Raw genomic sequence first — 25,615 nt, forward strand, 5'->3', positions numbered from 1 at the left:
CGGACTTTATTTTTGGGGGCTCCAAAATCACTGCAGATGGTGATTGCAGCCATGAAATTAAAAGACACTCCTTGGAAGGAAAGTTATGCCCAATCTAGATAGTATACTGAAAAGCAGAGATATTACTTCACCAACAAAGGTCTGTCTAGTCAAGGCTATGGTTTTTCCAATGGTCATGTATGGATGTGAGACTTGGACTGTGAAGAAAGCTGAGTGCCAAAGAATTGATGCTTTTGAACTGTGGTGTTGGAGAAGACTCCTGAGAGTCCCTTGGACTGCAAGGAGATCCAACCAGTCCATCCTAAAGGAGATCAGTCCTGGGTGTTCATTGGAAGGACTGACGTTGAAGCTGAAACTCCAATAATTTGGGCACCTCATGCAAGGAGTTGACTCATTGGAAAAGACTGTAATGCTAGGAAGGATTGGGGGCAGGAGAAGAAGGGGACGACAGAGGATGAGATGGCTGGATAGCATCACTGACTCGATGGACATGAGCTTGAGTGAACTCCAGGAGTTGGTGATGGACTGGGAGGCCTGGTGTGCTGTGATTCATGGGATCACAAAGAGTTGGACACGACTGAGCAACTGAACTGAACTGAACTGAACTGAATGTACTTCTTGGTTTGGATTCCCATCCTGTCTGATCGCTAAACACTGAAGTGTCCCAGTACCAAGTTCAGACTCTTTATTTTTATGTGTACACTGATTTCCTGAGTGAGTTCAGCTAGTTATTGTTCAGTCATCAAGTCGTGTCTACCCACGGACTGCTCATGCCACGTTTCCAGGTCCCTGACCTCTCCCGGAGTTGCCTAAGTTCACGTCCATTGAATCGGTGATGTCACCCAAACATCTCATCTTCTGTCACCCTCTTCTCTGTTTGCCTTCAACCTTTCCCAGTTTCAGGGTGTTTTCCAAGGAATCAGCTATTCATATCAAGCTTAGCTTGAGGACATTGAACATAACCTTACTAGCATGGGAGATGACTGCAATTGTCTGGTGATCTGAACATTGTTTAGCACTGCCCTTCTTGGGAATTGGTGACGATTGACCTTTTCCACTCCTGTGACTACTGCTGGGTTTCCCAAGTTTGCTGATGTAATGAGTGTAGCACTGTAGCATCATCCTGTAGGATTTTAAATAGCTCTGCTGGAACTCAGCTAGTAACCTACCTTTAAATATCATCCATAGGTACAGCTCCCCACATCTATGTCAGATTTTGTGATCAGGCCCCAGCTGCTTATTCCATGTCTCAAAGTGGAATTTCTTGGGCTGTTAAATGTATCTATGGTATCTTTTTCACACTTATCTTCAGAAAACAACTATCTTAATGTTTTAAGACAGGAAATGTCCCATGATTCCAACTGCTCAAATCTGGTCAATACTGTCATACAATAAATATGTTAGATTACATATTCAGACCACAAAAAACTGGATTTTCAGCACCATTCTTTCTGCAACTAAAAATTATTCCAGAAAGGCTACTTCATCCTAATTTTGATTCAATGTATTTTGTTATTATATTCTCTAAATTGGGCAGACATGGTGAGTAAGATACTCTACCTTTGCACTGAGGTGGTTTTGTCCAAGTTCCATCTAAACATACGACATCTATTTCCCCAAAAAGGTCATAATTCCCAACGCATTCGTAACGTGCTCTCTCACCACTTTGATATCTAGACTTCTGATTTTGTATAATAGCATTTTCCACTTGAGGTGGATTCACACAGGAAACATCTGAATAGAAAGGGAAAAAAGTATCTCTAATCTAATGATTATCATAAACAGCAAGGAGGAATTAGAATGTCAAATATATTTCATAGTTGTTTCAATTCAACAGTTAATCTGTCATGAAAGACTACTAATTGTCGTCAGTTTATATGTAAGGTTAAGGGAAAGGAAATAAAGCAATATTTTTCAGCATGAATTAAACTTCTGTATCTTAAATCTCTCCCCTATACTTCACTATAAAAGTAATACACAATTTTTAGGGCACTGAAAAAAAAAAGTTTTCCTGGAAATCTCTTTCTGAGATTAGTAAAATAAAAATTATAAAGTGTATAAATTCAAAACATATTTATAAGCCATAAGCAAAACATAATAAAAATATCATTTAACATCAAGATTTGGTTTACATTCACCCTGTTTATGAGATATAACTTTAGGGCCTTTCAGAAAATAAGCATAGGAGGTTCTTCTTTAGAGACTTGATCAAGAATTAACACACTTTGAAGAATACTATAGTTGCGAAAAGAAGATGATTAAGTTTTGAACAGAAAATCTGGAAAGATAATAGAAAAATAAAATGTAAATTTACAAAACTGTACTTTAATGATATTTTGGGGGCAAATGCTAAGGACGACACCATCAATGATGTGCATTCCTCAGTGTGATTCAGGGAATGAAGAGGCTGTGACTACCAGAGGCTGTAGCCATGAGTCTTAAACTGAAATATATACAGAATTCCTTGGGGATCATCAAGACATTGTCAGAGTTGCAGCCCCAGAGGTTTAGATTCTACAAGTCTGAGTGAGCCTGTGAATCTGCTTGCATATCTAACAGTTTACAGAATGTGCTGAGAATGCTCTGCCAGGACTGTGCTTTGAGAACTATTGGGCTACAACACCAAACACTGGGAACACAAGTCCATCCCTTGTTATGTTCAGGCACAAACTGGTTTTGACCTGGCCTAAAAGTAGTCTATGTCCTTTTAATGATAGTGGAGGCAATTTTCTACATTATAATACTTCAGATACTTATATAAATTTTAAAATTTTACCAAAGTACCTCTGCATGCTGGCCTTCCTATCCATTTGCCCTTAATACACTGTATAGTATTAGCTCCATCCAACTGATAATATGATAAACACTTAAAAGCCACTTGTTCTCCTGACTTATAGGAATCCTTCTCCCGATCTATGAGTACAGCATCATCAAAGGTGGGCAAGTTAACACAATTTGTGCCTGAAAGAAAAAAGAATATGCATTTGTTAAGTACATCTTTAAAGATTCATAGTGACCACTGATTATATTCCAGAAAATAAATAATTACATATCAAACCAACAAATATTCTACAGCATTTCTCTTATACCTTGCGACAAATGTTAGAAATCTTGATTTAGTCACACTATATTATCAAAAATACACCATGGGAATGGTGACATTCTAAGAGGTAGAGCTGCATACTTCTCAAATTTAAATTCTCTTCTCCCATGACAGCCCACCTAAATTATGAATGTTTCTGTTTTTGCTTTTATCAAAATGTTACCTTGAGTTATGTTAAATGTCTTAGAAAACTGCATATTACAAAGAGATGATTGACAAATTAACAGCAAATTGAGTAGTGATAAGAGCAGAGTTCAGCCATAGGACAGAAACAGAGACCAGAAATCTGAGATGTATATCAGAGGATGTTCAAGCTGCACCCAAGATGATGAAAAAGAGATCGTTTAGTGTTATCAAATTGCCAACCTCCATTGGGTCACAGAAGAAGCAGGGGAATTCCAGAAAAACATCTACTTCTGCTTCATTGACTACATTAAAGCACTTGATTGTGTAGATCACAACAAACTGTGGAAAGTCCTTGAAGAGATGGGAATACCAGACCACCTTACCTTCCTCCTGAGAAAACGATGCAGGTGAAGAAGTATCAGTTAGATCCGTACATGGCCAATTGACTGGCTCAAAATTGGAAAAAGAGTACTTCAAGGGTGTATATTGTCATCCCGCTTAACTTAAAGGCAGAGTACATCATGCAAAATGCCTGGCTGGATGAAGCTCCAGCTGGCATCAAAATTGCCAGGAGAAATACCAATAACCTCAGCTATGCCTCAGATGACACCACCTTAATGGCAGAAAGTAAAGACAAACTAAAGGGTCTCTTGGTGAAGGTGGAAGAAGAGACTGAAAAAGCTGGCTTAAAACTCAACATTCAAAAAATGGAGATCATGGCATCTGGTCCCATCACTTCATAGCAAATACAGGGGGGAAAAATGGAAACAGTGGCAGACCTCGTTTTCTTGGGCTCTAAAAGCACTGTGGATGGTCACTGAAGCCGTGAAATTAAAAGATGCTTGCTCCTTGGAAGAAAAGCTATGACAAACCTCAACAGTCATGTATGATTTGAGAGTTGGACAGTTCAGAAGGGTCAGGCCGAGTTCCAAAGAATTGATACTTTCGAACTATGGTGCTGGAGAAGACTCTTGAGAGTACTTTGGACTGCAAGATCAAAGCAGTCAATCCTAAAAGAAATTGACCCTGAATGTTCAAAGGACTGATTTTGAAGCTGAAGCTCCAATACTTTGTTCACGTAATATGAAGAGCCAACTTATGGGAAAAGTCCCTGATGCTGGGAAAGATTGAGGGCAGGAGAAGAAGGGGACAGCAAACGATGAGATGGTTGAATGGCATCACTGATTCAATGGACATTAGTTTAAGCAAACACCAGGAGACAGTGAAGGACAGGGATGCCTGGCTTGCTACAGTCCATAGGGTCGCAAAGAGTCAGAAACGACTGATTGACTGAACTACAACAACAAATCAAACTTTTATTATTTCTAGGGTTATTAATTCTCTGCCAGAATTCAGAACTTTTCATGGATACCTTGTTAAATTCTAGAATTACTGCTTAATTTCATATTTGGGCCATTTATGCTTTGAATTAAAAGATATTTGTCAGCTTTAGAATTAAAGGAAAAATACTATACTTATGCAATCTTGTGGACGAGACCATTGCCCCCCTAAACATCTTATAGATACAGGTCCATCAGTTCCAAACCCTTCATCACAGTCGTAAGTAACTTCTTCTCCATATTGGTAACTGTATTTCTTGTGAGATACAACACCATTCTGAATATAAGGTGGAAATCCACAGGGAAGTCCTGGGAAGACATGAAAGAATGAATTCATGTTTTGCTATCTTTGAAATTTAATTTGATGTACTGGTCAACATAGTTGGTAGTGTTACTTGAAAATAATAAATCCTTATACAGGAACTTCCATGACATGGGAGGAAAATGCACAAATTTTTCCTAAAATTTCCATTCTGGTGTGTGTCCACTTGAGCAAGAACTTGAAACTGAAATTTCCAATATATGAAAGAAACCATCAGTGCTTCTCTAACCAGTCATGAATAATGAAAGAAAAACACATTGAGACTCCACACATCATCTTAGGAAACGTACTATATATTGTAAGAAATTAAAAGGGACATTTTAGGGAAGACATGGAACATTTTTTTGAAACTTAAATAGATAGGAATATAAAATATAAGTAGTTAGGTTTAGTTTTATTGCATATCCAGTGTTAATACAAAATAATTGCCAGATTGAAAAGCGATTCTCTATAGAACAAAAGAAATTATTAATAACAAAATGATTAATTTTATATGTCAAACGATTTGATGTATAAAATATAGATATTATTTTAATACATAAATGATCTATAAATGGATAAGTTACTTGATATCTTTAGAAATCTAATGGATTGAGTCTCATGACTTTGATGACAATTGATTAGTTTTAATGAATGGTACTGAAAATAGATTTTGGTTTGCCTAGTGTCCTCACCTACACACTGAGGTGGAGAGCTCCACTTTCCCATGTGGCATATTATCACATTATTTTCAGATATCTCGAAGCCTTCTTCACAAGTATAACTTAACTTCGTGCCATGTGCATACAGCTTTTGCTCATGTATTTCTCTCCTTTCTTCTGCAGAGCTAGATGAGTTAATGGTTCCATGGTCTATTTGAGGTGGTTGAGAACATCCAATTTTTTCTATATGAAGTACAGAGGTCAAAGAGTAAAGTACAAATATAATCTTTAAAATTAACATGTTAATACAATCAAATATTACTTTGGATTTTAAAATAAGAATAAAAAGAAAAGAATACTCAGAACAATTTACAGAATTTTAAAACTGACAGATATTTGAAACTTGCAAGCTATTTGTCTCCATAAACACTGCTACTACCACTTGTTCAATATGCCCCTTCATCCTTTTTTAAATGAATTTCTTATTGAAATGTTGGATGTATAACAGTATGTTAGCTTCAAATGGGCTACAAAATGATTTTACTTTTACCTACATTATAAAATGACTAACAATATGTCTAGTAACAATATTTTCTAACAAATTTACTACAACATTATTGACCATATTCTGTATGCCTATATTACATCACTCTGGCTTCCTTATTACATAACTGGAGTTTGTACTTCAAAATCCCCAGTATCTATTTTGCCAACCCCCTCCTCCTTTCTTGCAACTCACTAATTTTCTGTATCTGTATGAGCCTGTTTTCCTTTTATTTTGTTTTATTTTTAGATTCCACAAATAAGTGAAATCATGTGACATTGTCTTTTTCTATCTGACCTACCTCTCTCAGAATAAATACATCCTAGACACATCCACGTTGTTGCAAATGGAAATGTTTCATATTTTATGGCTCGGTCATAGTTCATATAGTGTGTATATATAAAACACCTTCTTTAACTACGTATATATCAGTGGACTCTTTAGGTGGCTTCCAAACCTTGGTTATTGTGTGTAATGCTGCAGTGAACATTGGAGTGCATATATCTTTTTAGATTAGTGTTTTTTGTTCCTGTGAATAAATAGCCAGTAGTGGAATAGCTGGATCATATGACAGTTCTATTTTTAATTTTTAAATGAAATTCCACATTCTTTTTCATAGCAACTCTGCCAGTTTACGATCCCACCAACAGTACACTAAGAGTCCCTTTTCTCCACATCTTTGACAACACTTGATGTCCTTTTCCTGACAGCCGTTATGACAGGTGTGAAGGGACATCACACTATGGCTGCAATATGTTTTTCCTGTATACAGTAGTCTTGCCTGCAAGCTTTTTTTTTCCTTTCATTACTTTGTATATGTTGTGCCAGTCCACTGTGACCTAAAAAATATTCTTCAGAAGCTTTTGATGCTTGTTAGGGTCTCCTTGTAGGTAACTACTGCCTTTTCTCTGGAAGAAGAAGAGGGTGACAGAGGATGATATGGTTGGGTGGCATCACCGTTTCAATGATCATGAACTTGGGCAAACTCTGGGAGATGGTGAGAGACTGGAAAGCCTGGCATGTTGCAGTCCATGGGGTAGCAATGAGTTGGACATGAATTGGCAACTGAACAACAACTTTCTTTTAATTAATATTTTATTTTATTTTTTAATTTATTTATTTTAAATGGAGGCTAATTACTTTACAATATTGTGGTGGTTTTTGCCATACATTGACATGAATCAGCCACGGGTGTACCCGCATCCCAAACCCCTCTCCCAGCTCCCTCCCTATTCAACCCCTCTTGGTTGTCCCAGTGCACCAACTTTGAGTGCCCTGTTTCATGCATTGAACTTGGACTGGTGATCTGTTTCACATATGCTAATATACATGTTTCAATGCTATTCTCTCAAGTCATCCCCCCATTGCCTTCTCCCACAGAGTCTAAAAGTCTGTTCTTTATATCTGTGTCTCTTTTGCTGTCTCGCATATAGGGTCATCGTGACCATCTTTCTAAATTCCATATATATGCATTAATATACTGTATTGGTGTTTTTCTTTCTAACTTATATCACTCTGTATAATAGGCTACAGTTTCATACACCTCATTAGAACTGATTCCAATGCAATCTTTTTAATAGCTGAGTAATATTCTGTTGTACATATGTACCACAACTTTCTTATCCATTCGTCTGCTGATGGACATCTAGGTTGGTTCCATGTCTTAGCTATTGTAAACAGTTCTACGATGAATACTGGGGTACATGTGTCTCTTTCAATTCTGTTTTCTTCAATGGTTATGCCTAGCAGTGGGATTGCTGGGTCATATGATAGATCTGTTTTCAGTTTTTTTAAGGAATCTCCACACTGTTACCCATAGTGGTGTAGTAGTTTGCATTCCCACCAACAGTGTAAGAGGGTTCCCTTTTCTCCACACCTTTTCCTGCATTAGACTTTTAGATAGCAGTCATTCTGACTGGCATGAGATGGTACCTCACTGTGGTTTTGATTTGTAGTTCTCTGACAATGAGTGATGCTGAGCATTTTTTTCATGTGTTTTTTCATGTGTTTGTCATCTGTATGTCTTCTTTGAAGAAATGTCTGTTTAGTGCTTTGGCCCATTTTTGGATTGGGTCGTTAGTTTTTCTGGTATTGAGAGGCATGAGTTGTTTATATTATTTTGAGATTAGTTCTTTGTCAGTTGCTTAGTTTGCTATTATTTTCTCCCAGTCTGAAGGCAGTCTTTTCACCTCGCTTAGAGTTTTCTTCATTCTGGAAAAGCTTTTATGTTTAATTAGGTCTCATTTGTTTATTTTTGCTTTTATTTCCATTACTCTGTGAGGTGGGTCATAGAGGATCTTGCTGTGATTTATGTCAAAGAGTGTTTTGCCTATGTTTTCCTCGAGGAGTTTTATAGTTTCTGATCTTACATTTAGATCTTAAATCCATTTTGAGTTTACTTTTGTGTATGGTGTTGGAAAGTCCTTCTTTTACAGTTGGTTGACCACTTTTCCCAGCACCATTTGTTAAAGAGATTGCGTTTACTCCATTGTATATTTTTGCCTACTTTGTCAAAGATAAGTTGTCCACAGGTACATGGATTTATCTCTGGGCTTTTTATTTTGTTCCATTGATCTATATTTCTGGCTTTGTACCAGTACAATACTATCCTGATGACTCTAGCTTTGTAGTATAGTCTGAAGTCAGGCAGGTTGTTTCCTCCAGTTCCATTTTTATTTCTCAAGATTGCTTCGGCTATTCGAGGTTTTTTTGGATTTCCATACAAATTGTGAAATGATTTGTTCTAGTTCTGTGAAAAAAAAATGTTGTTGGAGCTTGATAGGGATTGCACTGAGTCTATAGATTGCTTTGAGTAGTAAACTCATTTTCAGTATATTGATTCTTCCGATCCATGAACATGGTATATTTCTCCATCTATTTGTGTCATCTTTGATTTCTTTCATCAGTGTTTTACAGCTTTCCATGTATAGGTCTTTTGTTTCTTTGGGTAAGTATTTTATTCATTTCATCACAGTGGTGAATGGGATTGTTTCCTTAATTTCTGTTTTATCATTGTTAGTGTATAGGAATGCAAGGGATTTCTGTGTATTAATTTTATATCCTGCAATTTTTTATCCTGCAAATATTCATTGATTAGCTCTAGTAATTTTCTCATGGTGTCTTTAGCGTTTTCTATGTAGAGGATCATGTCATCTGCAAACTATGAGAATTTTACTTCCTCTTTTCCCATCTGGATTCCTTTCCAGTCTGGATTCCTTTTCTTCTCTGAGTGTTGTGGATAAAACTTCCAAAACTATGTTGAATAGTAGTGGCGAGAGTGAGCACCTTTGTCCTGTTCCTCACTTTATGGGAAATGATATCAATTTTTTCCATTGAGGATAATGTTTGCTGTCGGTTTATCATATATCGCTTTTATTATGTTGAGGTATGTTCCTTCTATGCCTTCTTTCTGGAGGGTTTTTATCATAAATGGATGTTGAGTTTTGTTAAAAGCTCTCTCTGAATATATTGAGATAATCATATGTGGGGTTTTTTTGCTTCAATTTGTGTATGACATTGATTGATTTGTGAATATTGAGGAATCCTTGCATCCTTGAGATAAAGCCCACTTGGTCATGATGTATGATCTTTTTAATATGTTGTTAGATTCTGTTTGCTAGAATAATGTTAAGGATTTTTGCATGTATGTTCATCAGTGATATTGACCTTTAGTGTTCTTTTTCTGTGGCATCTTTGCCTAGTTTTGGAATTAAGGTGATGTTGGCCCCACAGAACGTGTTTAAGAGTTTACCTTCCTCGGTACTTTTCTGGAAGTGTTTGAGTAGGATAGATGTTGAAAAGAAAAGTGAAAGTGAAGTTGTTCAGTCGTGTCCAACTCTTTGCAACCCCATAGACTGTAGCCTACCAGGGTTCTCCATCTGTGGGGTTTTCTAGGCAAGAGTATTGGAGTGGGTTGCCATTTCCTTCTCCAAGGGATCTTATGTACCCTGGGATTGAACACAGGTCTACCACATTGCAGGCAGATGCTTTACCCTCTGAGCCACCAAGGAAGGATAGGTGTTAGCTCGTCTCTAAATTTTTGATAAATTCACCTATGAAGCCATCTGGTCCTGGGCTTTTTTTTCTTGGAAAATTTTTGATTCCAGTTTCCATTTCCATGCTTGTGATGGGCCTGTTAAGATTTTCTCTTTCTTCCTGGTTCAGTTTTGGAAGGTTATACCTTTCTCGGAATTCATCCATTTCTTCCAAGTTGTCCATTTTATTGGCATATATTTGCTGATAATAGTCTCTTATGATCCTTTGTATTTCTGTGTTGCCTGCTCTGATTTCTCCATTTTCATTTCTAATTTTATTGATTTGATTCTTCTCCCTTTTTATCTTGATGAGTCTGGCTAATGGTTTGTCTATTTTATTTATCTTCTCAAAGAACCAGCTTTTAGCATTTTTTAATTTTTGCTATAGTTTCCTGTATTTCTTCTTCATTTATTTCTGCCCTAATTTTTATGATTTCCTTCCTTATACTAAACCCAGGGTTCTTCTTTTTCTAGTTGTTTTTGGTGTAAAGTTAGGTTATTTTTCTCTTGTTTCTTGAGGCAAGCTTGTAAAGCTATGAACCTTCCACTTAGCACTCTTTTTACTGATTCCCATATGTCTTCAGTTGTTGTGTTTTCATTTTCATTTGTTTCTATGCATATTTTTATTTCTTTTTTTATTTCTTCCCTTATTTTGTTAGTTATTAAAAATCGTGTCACTTAACCTCCATATGTTTGTATTTTTAATAGTTTCTTTTTCCTGTAGTTGACATCTAATCTTACCACACTGTGATCAGAAAAGATCTCTGAAAGGATTTTCAATTTTTTTTTTTAATTTACCAAGACTAGATTTAAGGCCCTGGATGTGGTGTATCCTGGAGAATAGCGCTTGCGCACTTGAAAAAGATGAACTGCACTGTTTCGGGGTGAAATGCCCTTTAGATATCAATTAGGTCTAACTGGTCCATTGTATCATTTAAAGTTTGTGTTTCCTTGCTAATTTCCTGTTTGGATGACATGTCCATATGTGTGAGTGGGGTATTAGAATCTCCCACTATTATTGTGTTATTATTCACTTCTCCTTTCATACTTGTTGTCATTTGCCTTATGTATTGAGCTGCTGCTATGTTGGGTGCATATATATTTCTAACTGTTATATCTTCTTTTTGGATTGACCCTTTGATCATTCAGTTCAGTTCAGTCGCTCAGTCGTGTCTGACTCTTAGCGACTCGATGAAGCACAGCACGCCAGGCCTCCCTGTCCATCACCAACTCCCGGAGTTCACTCAGATTCACGTCCATTCTGTCAGTGATGCCATCCAGCCATCTCATCCTCTGTCGTCCCCTTCTCCTCCTGCCCCCAATCCCTCCCAGCATCAAAGTCTTTTCTAATGAGTCAACTCTTCATGAGGTGGCCAAAGTACTGGAGTTTCAGCTTTAGCATCATTTGGTAGTGTCCCTCTTTGTCTCTTTTCACAGCCTTTATTTCAAAGTCTATTTTATCTGATATGAATATTGCTACTCCTGCTTTCTTTAGGTCTCCATTTGTATTAAATATCTTTTTCCACCCCTTCACTTTCAGTCTGTATGTGTTCCTTGTTTTCAGGTGGGTCTCTTTTAGACAGCATATATAGGGGTCTTGTTTTTGTATCCATTCACCAGTCTTTGTCTTTTGGTTGGGGCATTCAACCCATTTGCATTTAAGGTAATTACTGATAAGTATGATCACATTGCCATTTACTTTGGAACAATAACATTATTAATTTTTTTCCATTAAATGATAATGTGTCCTGGTATGGACCTCTTCAGGTTCATCTCTTTTTGGGACTGTCTGATTTCAAGACCTGAATGTCTCTTTCCTTCCCCACGTTAGAAAAGGTCAGCTATTATTTCTTCAAATAAGTCTCTGTCTCTCTCTATTTTAGATCCCCATAATGAGAATGGTACTGATGTTGTCCCAGATGTCTGTTAACCTATCCTCATTTTATAAATTCTTTTTCCTTTTTCCTATGCTGTTTGGGAAGTTTCCACTACCCTGTCGTCCAGATCTCTGATCCATTCTTCTGAATCCTCTAAACTACTGAAGATTTTCGTTAGTGTATTTTTCATCTCAGCTGTTGTATCCTTCAGCACTGTTTAATCCTTTATATTTTCTTATTCTTAAAATTCTGCTTTCATCCATTCTTCTCTAGAGTCTACTGAACATCTTTATGGTCATTACCTTGAATACTTTATTGGGTAAATTGCTTATCTTAACTTTGTTTAGTGACTTTTCTGAGATGTTGTCTTATTCCTTCATTTGGAATGCATTTCTCTGTCTCCTGATTTTACCTAACTCTGTGTTTATTTCTAAGAGTTAGGTGTACTCCTGATCTTAGAGAAGTAGTCTTATGCAGAAGTCTATGGGGCCCAACAGAATGGTCCCCTCTGTAGGATCTGTGAAGCAGATCTAGATGATATAGGGGTGCCCTTCTGTTGTGTCAATGCCAACTACTCTGGGTGCACTGGTAGGCAAGGGTCCCACCTCCTCCCCAGGTGGCTGACAGACTGTGCCTCATGTGGTGGCTGCCAGCCCACTCACAGTCAGGATGAAGTGATGATGGAGCTGGCTTCAGGGCCTAAGCATACTTGAGCTGGTGATATCACACCCAAGAGAAGGATGAGATGCAGGTGTAGCAGCTGTGGAGCCCCATGGAGTCTGGAGTTGGTGTTGTCATGCCGGTGAGTTGTTAAGCCTCTGGTGCTAGTAAGCTATGTATGTGTGTGTTAGGGAGAACTCTAAAGTAGTACTTGTCTCTCATGATGGCTGGCACCAGTATCTATGATCCCAATTGTCTCCTATCTCTCTAGAAGTTTTACAAAGAAAAACAAATTAGTCTAACCCAAGCCTCTTTCCCATTGATGCCTCTTCACTGGGACACAGAGTATGTGAGATTTTGTATGCCTTTAAAGAACAGAAGAAGCTCTGTTTCCTAAAGCCCTCGGGCTTTCTTGTGCACAAGTTACTCTGGACTTCTAAGTTAGCATTTCTGGGGGCATATTTTTTAGGACTATGACTTCCAGGCTGGGTAGCCCAGCTGTCCCTTCATTCTCGTCCTTTTGATCATTAGGAATAAAGTTTGCATAAACATAAATTTTACCTATTATTTGCACAGTAGCCCAAGGAGTTTGTCTGCGTTTCACATCAGAGGTGAAAGAGTGTTCATCAGTTCATAAACTGAAGCTGTGATTTACTCTTTCAAGATAAATTGGAAGAGACAGAGAGGACTTCATCTTGCTGATCCATACAAAGATTGTGTGCATGATCAGTCACTTAGTCATGTCCAACTCTTTGTGACCAAGTGGACTCTAGCCCACCAGGTCCCTCTGTCCATGGAATTTCCCAGGCAAGAACGCTGGAGTGGGTTGCCACCCTCCTCCCCAGGGGATCTTCCCCATCCCGGGATCGAACCCATATCTTCTGCATCTCTTGCATTATAAGAGGTTTCTTTACCACTGAGCCACCATGGAAGGATACAAAGCTTAGAGGAGTATTAATCTTCTTTAAAGAGTATTTTAAACAAACTTATGCATGCACTGCTTACCAATACAACGTGGGATTGACTGCCATCTCCCATCCTTGCACTCAATTTCTTCTGCATCTTGAATTAAATAATTTTCTTTACATAGAATTGATATTTTTTCTCCATCCTGATATTTCACAGTAGTTGTCATATCTCGAGCATTGGGAATCTGAGGTGGAGGTGGGCATGTTTGTATTTGTGCTTCTGAAAATATTAAATTTAGATTTCTTGATTAAAAAGTATAAGGCCAAATATTAAAGGAAAACTTTTCAATAAACAGAAAGCTCTAATGATATATCATAAATGATCAAATAATATGATACTCTGTAATTATACTCTTAAGCTTGTTTAGCACTTCAGTATATCACATTTGGTACATTGTCTCATGATCTTAGTTTCTTCCTTTTATTCTTCCTGTGCTCAATCTTGCATGATTTATGTAAAACGGATTTTATTTTTTTCTAACCTTTAGAATGCCCTAATTGAATTGCTCACTCAGTTATAGGTACTGAGGAAACACTGTTATCAGGGTCTTTTTTTTTTTTTTTTAAGCAGGTATTCATGATCAGATATATTGGAATTGGATTGAAGCCCTAGCAAATTTTTCTACCATGGGAGTTGTTTAGCCATATGAGAAACTACATTTAGTTAATAACCTATTAATTTGATGCTGATTCTTGAACAAGGTAAGTTAGATATGTTCAGTGGGATTTAGAGTGTATTGTTTACAGTAGAGTACTCTCCTGGAGGTACAATTCACTAGCTCGCCTGCACTGTTCAATGATATATACATAGACGAATGAACCTTCTTTAACGGATTAGCAAGCCTGGCTTTTTCTACGTGACCAGAGGGTATAAAGGATCCCTCTGTAGACTGTCTGAGTCCATCAAATAGAGATACCTAAATATCCAATTCATAATCTGAAGACAAAGCTTGTTCTGCTCAACTGAGGGAAGACTGCGTGAATACACCTGGAAGAATTTGGAGCCCTCTATGACTCCTTGGTTTTGCTTTCTCCTGTCATACTTCATTTCTATTTCATTAGAAACACTATGCAAGTATAGGCTGGAAACTCATAAATCCTTCCAGGGATCCAACATTTTGTATTAAATTCAGGGAAATATTTGACTGAATACATAGTAATATCATCAGATTTTCTATTCTGATCTAAGTCAATAGGAGTATTTTTTGTGCTGTGTTGTGCTTACTCACTCAGTCATGTCAGATTCTTCATGACCCCATGGACTATAATCTGCCAGGCTCCTTTGTCCATGGGGATTCTGGCTTCTCCAGGCAAGAATACTGGAGTGGGTTGCCTTGCCCTCCTCCAGTGGATCTTCCCAACACAAGAATTGAACCGAGGTCTCCTGCAACTCGGGTGGATTCTTTACCATCAGAGTCACCAGGAAAGACTTGGAATCTTTTATGTTTCATCACAAATATTTCTCTTATTTCTGTTTTAACTATTTTGACATTTTTATCAATGCATTTTCAAGAATTTTTTTCTTTTATGTTTGATGTTTTATGTTGATTTTTGTCCTAATTTAATTTGTTAAAAGTCTTGCAAAACTTAGTTTATACACTACATTTCCCCATAAACTGAATATTTTGCAAATCAGCTACTTATCCTTTTTAGCTTATTCTAAAAATTGACATTTTAATTTTAGTTTTTCTTTCCTTCTATGCTCTTTGGATGTATGTTCTTTTCTAGATTCTAGATTGTACTACCTATTACTTAAGTACCTTCATTTTGTAAAGCAAGTTTTAATCTATACATATCTTTGTTTTTTTGCTGTATACCATGGATTCCAAAGTATACTGTTTTCATTTTACTTAATTTAACATAGTTTCTGCCAGTAAATCACAGAATTTTTTTTTTTAATTTTCAAGTTTTGTGATATGGGTGAATAAGTTGTTTAGCTAGCTTTCTTTTAATTTACAATTGCTTTTAATTTATAGAGAATAATTTGAGGACACATATCATGAAACTGATTAGGAATTCTTTTATCACATGAAAATAATCAGGTGTTTTTAATTAATTATCTATATTTCAATAAATTAATGTGGACTTCCAGAGAAGGCATATTATGAAAACTATGAAGACCTATTTTATAAATATTAAAAAGGTAATTCACAAGGACTAAGCCATTATAAATATATAATGTATCCAAGAATATATCAAAATACATGAAGCAAAGATGGGCAGAAATGAAAGAAGAAATAGACAAATCCACACCCTTTTTAGCAATTCTGAGAGCCTTCCTACTCTGATGGATAGAACAACTACAAAAAGCTATTTTAAGACATAGGTAGATTTTAGAACACTATGAACAAGTTAACCTGATCCAGAAACTAGAATATGCATATACTTTATATGAAATAGAAACATCACAAAGATAGACAATATGCTGTGCAACAAAGAATAACATTTAAAATATTAAAAATTTACAGTGTGTTCTATGACAAGGGAATTAGATTAGAAATCAATAAGAATAAATTATCTATGTAATCAACGATGATAATCATCAAATTGTGTACAATAAATATATACAGCTCTCTAGATAAAAATCATACCACAGTATTACTGTTAATGGAGAATGAATTATTTAGAAAATCACAAACATGTGAGAATTATAAAACACATTTCTAAACAACTGTTACATCAAAGAAGCCACTAGGAAGATTAGAAAATATTTCACATACAGTTAATTGAAAATAAAATTGATATATATTTATACATTTTTGAGGCACAGGTAAAGCAATGCTTAGAAGTGAACAAAGGTAGTTTTACACAGGTAAAGCAATACTTAGAAGTAAAAAAAGGTAGTTTTACAGGTTTAGATTTGAAAAACAGGATGGTTTGAATCAATGTTTTCATTTTTTATCTTAAAAAATGAGAGTAAAATTACAATGAAGCAATCAGAAAAAAGGAAAATTACGTCCACAAGAGAGAAAAAATTGAGAAAGATTAATAGAAAACAGAAAATTAAGAAAGTTAAAAATCATGAATATTAACAAGGTAAAAATTAGACAAGAGAGGAAATGGAAGAAGCTGAGTGTGTTTAAAAGGTTAATTTGACTAATCTCAAAAATATACAAGCAACTTCTGCAGCTCAATTCCAGAAAAATAAACGACCCAATCAAAAAATGGGCCAAAGAACTAAATAGACATTTCTCCAAAGAAGACATACGGATGGCTAACAAACACATGAAAAGATGCTCAACATCACTCATTATTAGAGAAATGCAAATCAAAACCACAATGAGGTACCACTTCACACCAGTCAGAATGGCTGCGATCCAAAAATCTGCAAGCAATAAATGCTGGAGAGGGTGTGGAGAAAAGGGAACCCTCCTACACTGTTGGTGGGAATGCAAACTAGTACAGCCACTATGGAGAACAGTGTGGAGATTCCTTTAAAAATTGCAAATAGAACTACCTTATGACCCAGCAATCCCACTGCTGGGCATACACACCGAGGAAACCAGAATTGAAAGAGACACATGTACCCCAATGTTCATCACAGCACTGTTTATAATAGCCAGGACATGGAAACAACCTAGATGTCCATCAGCAGATGAATGGATAAGCAAGCTGTGGTACATATACACACTGGAGTATTACTCAGCCGTAAAAAAGAATTCATTTGAATCAGTTCTGATGAGATGGATGAAACTGGAGCCGATTATACAGAGTGAAGTAAGCCAGAAAGAAAAACACCAATACAGTATACTAACACATATATATGGAATTTAGGAAGATGGCAATGACGACCCTGTATGCAAGACAGGGAAAGAGACGCAGATGTGTATAACGGACTTTTGGACTCAGAGGGAGAGGGAGAGGGTGGGATGATTTGGGAGAATGACATTCTAACAAGTATACTATCATGTAAGAATTGAATCGCCAGTCTATGTCTGACGCAGGATGCAGCATGCTTGGGGCTGGTGCATGGGGATGACCCAGAGAGATGTTATGGGGAGGGAGGTGGGAGGGGGGTTCATGTTTGGGAATGCATGTAAGAATTAAAGATTTTAAAATTTAAAAAATAAAAAACTAATTAAAAAAAAGGTTAATTTGAAAATGATAATTTTGAAAAACAAAACTTTATTCACAAAATGAAGGAGGGAACAACTCTCAATACCAAAAATGAAAGAGGTGATATTACCAAATATACTATAGGATTAGAAGAAAAATAGAATGTTAAATGACTATTAGAAATGTTTTCCCATCAATCAATTTCATACGTTAGGTAAAAGAGATATTTCTTGAAAAATGCAACTTTCACACACTGATAAGACAATGTAGAAAATGTGAATAGCATACTCCCTATTAAAGAAATTGAATTCTTCATCAAGGGAATTTTTTGAAGAAGCAAACTGCATATCAGATCTCATGTGTGCTCAGTCATGTCCAACTCTCTGCAACCCTATGGACTGCAGCCTGCCAGGCTTCTCTGTCCATGGGATTCTCCAGGCAAGAATACTGGAGTGGGTAGCCATTCCCTTCTGCAGGGAATCTTCACTACTCAGGGACTGAACCTGGGTCTCCTGAATTGCAGGCAGGTTCTTTACTGTCTAAGCCCCCAGGGGAGCCTATTTGTATGTCTGGAAAAATTGAAGCAGAAATAAATAGAGACATATCATGTTTATGAATTCAAAATTCAATATGGTAAGGAAGCCAATTGTCCACAATTCATTTCTCATTACAAAGTCATCCCGTTCGATATACAACCCAATATTTTATCAAAATTTGTAAGTTTCCCCTGAAATTTCTATGTTCAAAACCAAAATAACTAAAGTTATATTGAGTGAGAAGAACATACTTAGAGACTATTATCAGACTGTCAGCCTGCTAAAAAGCTAGTTACAAAGGTAATTTGGCAGCAATGAAGATAGTTAAATGACTAAATAGAAAGTTCAGAAATAAATCAACCCTTTCATCGTTAACTGATTTTTCATTTCAATGGCTTTTCCACACATATTCTTAAAATAATTGACAATCCACCCATAAAAAATCAACTCGTACTTTATGCAATCCTCAAATGTTAACATGAGACAGATAACATACTTAAATATACTCACATAAAATTATAGTTTCTAGAAGAAACTGTAGAACATATGTACTTCACTACCTGTAGATGTTATTCGTTTCCTTAAAGATGAAGCTGTGTAGCAAGCTCTTTTAATTTTATACTTGCTATTAATTTAGAATAATTCATAAACGTGAATTCCTTGAAATTTGTTGAGAATTCCTTCATCATATGAAATAATAAATTGCTTTAACTATCTTTAATAAGCTAATATAGACTTCTAGACAAGGTGCATGTCAAATATTAAGAAATATTTTATAATTATAAAAAAGTTAATTCACAAGGACCAAGCAATCATAAATATATAATGATTAATATACAATGCTGTGCTTAGCCACTCGGTCAGGTTCCACTCTTTGTGATCCCATGGTCTGCAACCTGCCAGGCTCCTTTGTTCTTGGGGCTTCTCCAGGCAAGAATACAGGAGTGGGTTGCCTTCATGGGATCTTCACAATACAGGGATTGAACCCAGGTCCCCCCCCCCCAACCCCGCTCACTGCAAGCAGATTGTAGACTGATCTACCAGGGAAACTCAGGAATTCTGGAGTGGGCAGCCTAATTCTTCTCTAGGGGATATTCCTGATCTAGAAATTGAACTGGGTTCTCCTGCATGGCAGAGGGATTCTTTACCAGCTCAACTACCAAGGAAGCCCATAATATACAATGTACATTATGTATCGGTGTGGCAGTTATTTAGAAGCTTGTTTAATTCCCAAATAGTTATGCTCTTCTAAATAATTTATTCTCCATTAATACAGCTTTATTGTTGTATGATTTTTATATTAGGATCTTTATAAAAGGATGAATCATGAGGTTGAATATTAGATAGTAGATCTGGTTTTCCATTGATTTGAAACTTCTTTATAGATATTCTAGGCTTGTAGAAATTGGTAAACATATTGAGGATAGGGAGTCAAGATGTCATAGAGTCAGAGAAGAGAAACAGATATTAAAAGTAGAAAATTGAAATGAACCTATTTAACTGGAATTCATCAGGTAAACATGTCTCAAGTCTTTTCAAGATAGTTAAACAAATAGAGAAACAGATGACTAGATAGATACATAGATATATATAAATAGATAAATAGATTGATACGTATAGATACGCTGATAAATGCATAATAGTTCAGCACAAGCCTAAGTACATTTATGTGTAATACACAAAATCAGAAACAATGGCTTTCCCATAGAAATGAGCATGCATGTAAGAATTAAAGATTTTAAAATTTAAAAAATAAAAAACTAAAAAAAAAATAAATAAATAAAATAAAATAAAATAAAATATTAAAAAAAAAAAAGAAATGAGCACACCTATAGCCCAGATGGTAATTTAAAGTCACAAAGTCTCTGAGTGGTTTGTCACATAGCTGACTAAGGCACATTATACAATTAATATTTAGACACAGTATTTTGATTAGCTTCTAAATTACCTTGCAGATGGAAAATATTTGGAATGATAAATAGCTAAATTTCCTTGAAGCAGACAAAGATACTATTTTTACAAGTTAGAGAGATATAGGATACATTTTTAAAAACATTATGGAAAAGAGATTACCTTCTTTGCAGTCTACTTTAGGATCCCATTCTCCATTTATACAGATTGAGTGTTTGTGTTCTGATTTTCCTCGACATCGGTAACTTTTGTTGGTGTTATGGTCATATTCAATCATATGTGCTGGTTTTCCCTCAGGTGGAAATAATGTTGACCCTTTACACTTCTTAAGTTCATCTGTTGCTATAAAATGAAAACATTCTCTTGAAAAGACTAATTCTAAAGAACCAAATAGCTAAGTATGGCAAAACCAATACAATATTGTAAAGTAATAAATAAATAAACAAACAAAATAGCTATGGAGTGAATAAAATAATGATGATAGAATTTATGCCTACAAATTCCACCAGCCAAGTTCTTTCTGATCAAATTTCATGAGATGAAAAATTATACATGAGCCTGAGTCTTGCGTCCAGTCTTTCTTTTGAAATTTCAGAGAAAATACCCATCCTGAAGATTTCTGCCTTTTTGATGATCTACATAGCGAATAGTTATCACATGAATAAATTTGGTCCCAAACTTGAAATCTGTGCAAATGTTCATATAATTTGCTTGTTGACCTTAAGCATTTCTGCATTGTTTGTAATTCACAATCTTAAAACAATAAAATAAAAACAATTTTCTGTGGACAAAGCATACCAAGTTGCTACTTTATAAATGTTTTTTCAATAAATGTAATGAAACATAATAAGAAAACTACATCCAAGGTGTTTTGCATAGAATCTTAACTTTTAAGCAAATCTTTTACCTGACACCAAAAATAAATAAACACTTGAAATAAGAAGATTGGGTACTTAAAGTTACAACCTATCTTGTATATATACTTAGAGTCTTTGAACCACTATGTTATATATCAGATCATTATAATGCAATATAAAACAATGATAACAATTTTTCCTAGCTCCAGGATAAGTTAAATATGGACTTAAAAAGCTTTATATACATATATATACATACCTTTATATATATATACCTATTTATATATATACCTATATATATATATATACCTATTTCATAATTTCAATGCAGGTGGAAGTTCTTTTTGAATTTGACAAAATATTAGTATAGGTCTTTGGCAGTGTATGTTAATGATTTGTTAATGATAAAGGCTAAGTGAAATGAATAAAATCAGGAAAAGTCAAGTAGGTAGTCAAAGAAAAGTGATTATTTCAAAATGAAACTCTGAAAGAATAAAACTACAAGCTGAATTGAAAATACAATAAAGGCTTGAGAATTAGCCTGTTTTTAAGATTTGTTCAGGGTGTAGAGGGACAAAAAACCAGTAGTATTCTTCAAGGAATGGTGGCCAAAGGAAGATGTATACTCAAAAGGAGAAATAGTGGCTGCAGGCCTCATCCTATGATGGACTGGTTTCTGGAAGGAAAGCAGACTTATTTTATTAGGAGAAAATAAGCATAGTAGGAAGAAAGACGAGCTAGATTAGACAGAGTTACAAAATAAACCTTGAGAGAAGAAAACTGGAATAAGGTCTATTACAGCAAAACGGGACTATATTAAACTGAATACAGGTAGAGGATTAACCTTTGCAAGGAAAACTCTGAAGTCTGAAGAGTAATAATTTTCCAAGCATTTTGGCATTAGGTAGAATGAAAAGTTAAATGAGGTGAGGTCATTTGAGGAGATAGAAGAGAACAAAGATGAGGTTTGGTCTTGAAGAACTGGCAATACCTAGGACAGGAATGTGTTCATAAAATTGTAGGGATTAATCAGCAAAAATATTACTATTTAACTACACAAATTCCTACTAAAAGTCTCCCATCTGTCAACTGGTCTTTTGAGTGTGGGTCTTTCGACATACTGTCAGCAAAGAAAACGGCTATCAGTCCCTTGCCCTCACTCAGGGCCTGAGCCAAAGCCCTAACTTCTTCTTGGAATAATTAATGACTAGAAATATAATGAGTTAATCAGCCTGGACATCCAGATCTCTCTTTGAATGCAGACCCCAGGAAAACTCCAGGAAAAAGTCGATTTCAAGAGAAAATGAAATAAGGCAGCTAACATTGATTCTCCTGGCCAGTCATCAAAGACTTGGTCATCAAAAAGTCAGGATGAGTCTCTTACAGGGAAATGTGGTTCCTGGCCCCACCCAAGTGCCTCCCATGACAGAGTTACCTACTAGCAGGGAGGGCTTGAGCCCACCCTCCCCAGCACAGTAAATTCTCTTTGCAGAATTTGAAACAGACAGAGAAATAATCATTGTTAGAAGCTTGAGAGAGGCAAGATTCCTACAGAAATGTATTAAATGGGTATTTTCCTCAACTGTAATTCCTGGTTTCAAATGTTCTAAAAGAAAGAGTATCATATAAAAGCAAAAATGGCATTTCTGCAATGATAGTTGTATTTTCCTGGTAATTAGTACTCCCATTTTTGCTCGCATGAGCAACTATCAGTAAGATTTAGCTTCACACTTGTCAAAATAAACAATGTTAATATCAGGACAGAAAGATGCATAAAATTCTATTGCTCGTTTATATTTTTCCTCTTTAGACACATATTGAACTATAAAAATCAAATGTTTGGGATCATTATAATTTAATCTGACATTTTCAAGTATAACTCTAAATTTCAACAGTATGGCTGCAAATACTAAAGGTCAATTTGAGATGTGTATTCTGACCAATGCACTGAGGAGGCTGGGTCCACTCGCCACTAATACACGTAATAAATCTGGGTCCAATCATTGTAAATGCTTCTCTGCAACTGAACTCTACCGAGTCTCCATGGTGATAGGGAGGGACAGAAGGCTTGATATCGCCGTGATCAAGGTCAGGTATATCTCCACAGGTACGCTCCTCCTCTGAAAATCCACAAAAATATGTTCATCTTTAAAATATTATTTAAATGTGCATATGAATACAAATAAGAGTAATGATTTACCTTTAAATATTACTATTTTTAATACATTACCGATACACACAGGTAATGCTGTCCATTCTCCATCAACACACTGAATTTTATGAGAACCCTTCATCAGAAATCTGGAGTTGCAAGCATATTCCACTACCTCATTATGTGCATATTCTTCTTTGTGTATTTCTTTCCCTTTTCCATTGAGAAGTTGAGGAGGTGGAGCACACGATTTTACTTTCCTTACTGTAGAAATATTGCATAAATTATGGTTACATTGTCTGTCTTATGACTGAAAAACCCAGCTAATGCAGAAATTTATTTTGCTAAATGATCTTTTATTTGTTATATAATTTACTTTAGCATTCTTAAACAATGAAAAAAGAATAGTGTTTACAGCAGACTCGTGTTTACTAATTCTGTTACTCTTCTTGAACTACCATATTGAAGTCTATGTATGCTCAGAAAGCATGTTCATTATCCAGACATGTAAATAAATATGCAAACCAGTTACTCAACACAGGTATGACTGTAAATATCATAGCAAACATAGCAATACATTTATTCCACAGAAACACTGTATGAAATCTTTTTGAAAAAAATATCATTTGAGAGAAGCATTTGAACAGTTTAACTTTGATTCATATGATTTGATACTGTGACTGAATTGACTTTAAGTTACTTGACCACTCTTTAGACATACATGCCGACACTAGATGTAAGTTCAGTTCAGCTCAGTCACTCAGTTGTGACTGACTCTTTGTGACCCCATGAATCACAGCACACCAGGCCTCCCTGTCTATCACCAACTCCCGGAGTTCACTCAGACTCACGTCCATCGAGTCAGGGATGCCCCAGCCATTTCATCCTCTGTCGCACTCTTCTCCTCCTGCCCCCAATCCCTCCCAGCATCAGATTCTTTTCCAGTGAGTCAACTCTTCACATGAGGTGGCCAAAGTACTGGAGTTTCAGCTTTAGCATCATACCCTCCAAAGAAATCCCCGGGCTGATCTCCTTCAAAATGGACTGGTTGGATCTCCTTGCAGTCCAAGGGACTCTCAAGAGTCTTCTCCAACACCACAGTTTAAAAGCATCAGTTCTTCGGTGCTCTGCCTTCTTTACAGCCCAACTCTCACATCCATACATGACCACTGGAAAAACCATAGCGTTGACTAGACGGACCTTAGTCAGCAAAGTAATGTCTCTGCTTTTGAATATACTATCTAGGTTGGTCATAACTTTTCTTCCAAGGAGTAAGCATCTTTTAATTTCATGTCTGCAGCCACCATCTGCAGTGATTTTGGAGTCCAAAAAAATAAAGTCTTATGCTATTTCCGCTGTTTCCCCATCTATTTCCCATGAAGTGATGGGACCAGATGCCATGATCTTCGTTTTCTGAATGTTGAGTTTTAAGCCAACTTTTTCACTCTCCTCTTTCAGTTTCATCAAGAGGCTTTTGATTTCCTCTTCACTTTCTGCCATAAGGGTGGTGTCATCTGCATATCTGAGGTTATTGATATTTCTCCTGGCAATCTTGATTCCAGCTTGTGTTTCTTCCAGTCCAGCGTTTCTCATGATGTCCTCTTCATATAAGTTAAATAAGCAGGATGACAATATACAGCCTTGATATACTCCTTTTCGTATTTGGAATCAGTCTGTTGTTCTATATCCAGGTCTAACTGTTGCTTCCTGACCTGCATACAGATTTCTCAAGAGGCAGGTCAGGTGGTCTGGTAGTCCCATCTCTTTCAGAATTTTCCACAGTTTATTGTGATCCACACAGTCAAAGGCTTTGGCATAGTCAAGAAAGCAGAAATAGATGTTTTTCTGGAACTCTCTTGCTTTTTCCATGATCCAGCGCATGTTGGCAATTTGACCTCTGGTTCTTCTGCCTTTTCTAAAACCAGCTTGACCATCAGGAAGTTCACGGTTCACGTATTGCTGAAGCCTGGCTTAGAGGATTTTGAGCATTACTTTACTAGCATGTGAGATGAGTGCAATTGTGTGGTAGTTTGAGCATTCTTTGGCATTGCCTTTCTTTGGGATTGGAATGAAAATGGACCTTTTCCAGTCCTGTGGCCACTGCTGAGTTTTCCACAGTTGCTGGCATATTGGGTGCAGTACTTTCACAGCATCATCTTTCAGGATTTGAAACAGCTCCCCTGGAATGCCATCAGCTCCACTAGCTTTGTTCATAGCGATGCTTTCTAAGGCCCACTTGACTTCACATTCCAGGACATCTGGCTCTAGATTAGTGATCACACCATCATGATTTTCTCTCCAATATTAATGGTAGAGCTGCAGGAAAAAGGAAAACTAACAAGAAATCCTGCCAGTGTCAGGTTCCTCATGCATTTCTGTGGAATCTCCACCACATATTCCAAGAAGCTCCTGGAGGCCAATTTCTTTAAGAAGGAAATCTGAGGTATCTACTACCCAGCACATGTCCTTGGTGAGTATGCTGCTGCTA

General features: G+C 36.3%; 1 protein-coding gene across 1 annotated transcript in view; it reads right to left on the reverse strand.

The window, feature by feature from the left end:
- Window positions 1-25,615, reverse strand: part of LOC138416347 (complement factor H-like) — a 64,691-nt gene that overhangs the window by 14,750 nt on the left and 24,326 nt on the right. Inside the window, exons 5-12 of the mRNA XM_069545296.1 lie at window positions 23,206-23,391; window positions 22,916-23,095; window positions 20,281-20,460; window positions 13,653-13,835; window positions 5,566-5,775; window positions 4,705-4,878; window positions 2,785-2,961; window positions 1,561-1,734 (exon numbers count right to left, since the gene is read on the reverse strand). Coding sequence (XP_069401397.1) covers window positions 1,561-1,734; window positions 2,785-2,961; window positions 4,705-4,878; window positions 5,566-5,775; window positions 13,653-13,835; window positions 20,281-20,460; window positions 22,916-23,095; window positions 23,206-23,391 — 1,464 coding nt within the window. The remainder of the gene's footprint in view (window positions 1-1,560; window positions 1,735-2,784; window positions 2,962-4,704; window positions 4,879-5,565; window positions 5,776-13,652; window positions 13,836-20,280; window positions 20,461-22,915; window positions 23,096-23,205; window positions 23,392-25,615) is intronic.

Source organism: Ovis canadensis, chromosome 12, assembly GCF_042477335.2.
Source record: "Ovis canadensis isolate MfBH-ARS-UI-01 breed Bighorn chromosome 12, ARS-UI_OviCan_v2, whole genome shotgun sequence".
Classification (NCBI taxonomy): Eukaryota; Metazoa; Chordata; class Mammalia; order Artiodactyla; family Bovidae; genus Ovis; species Ovis canadensis.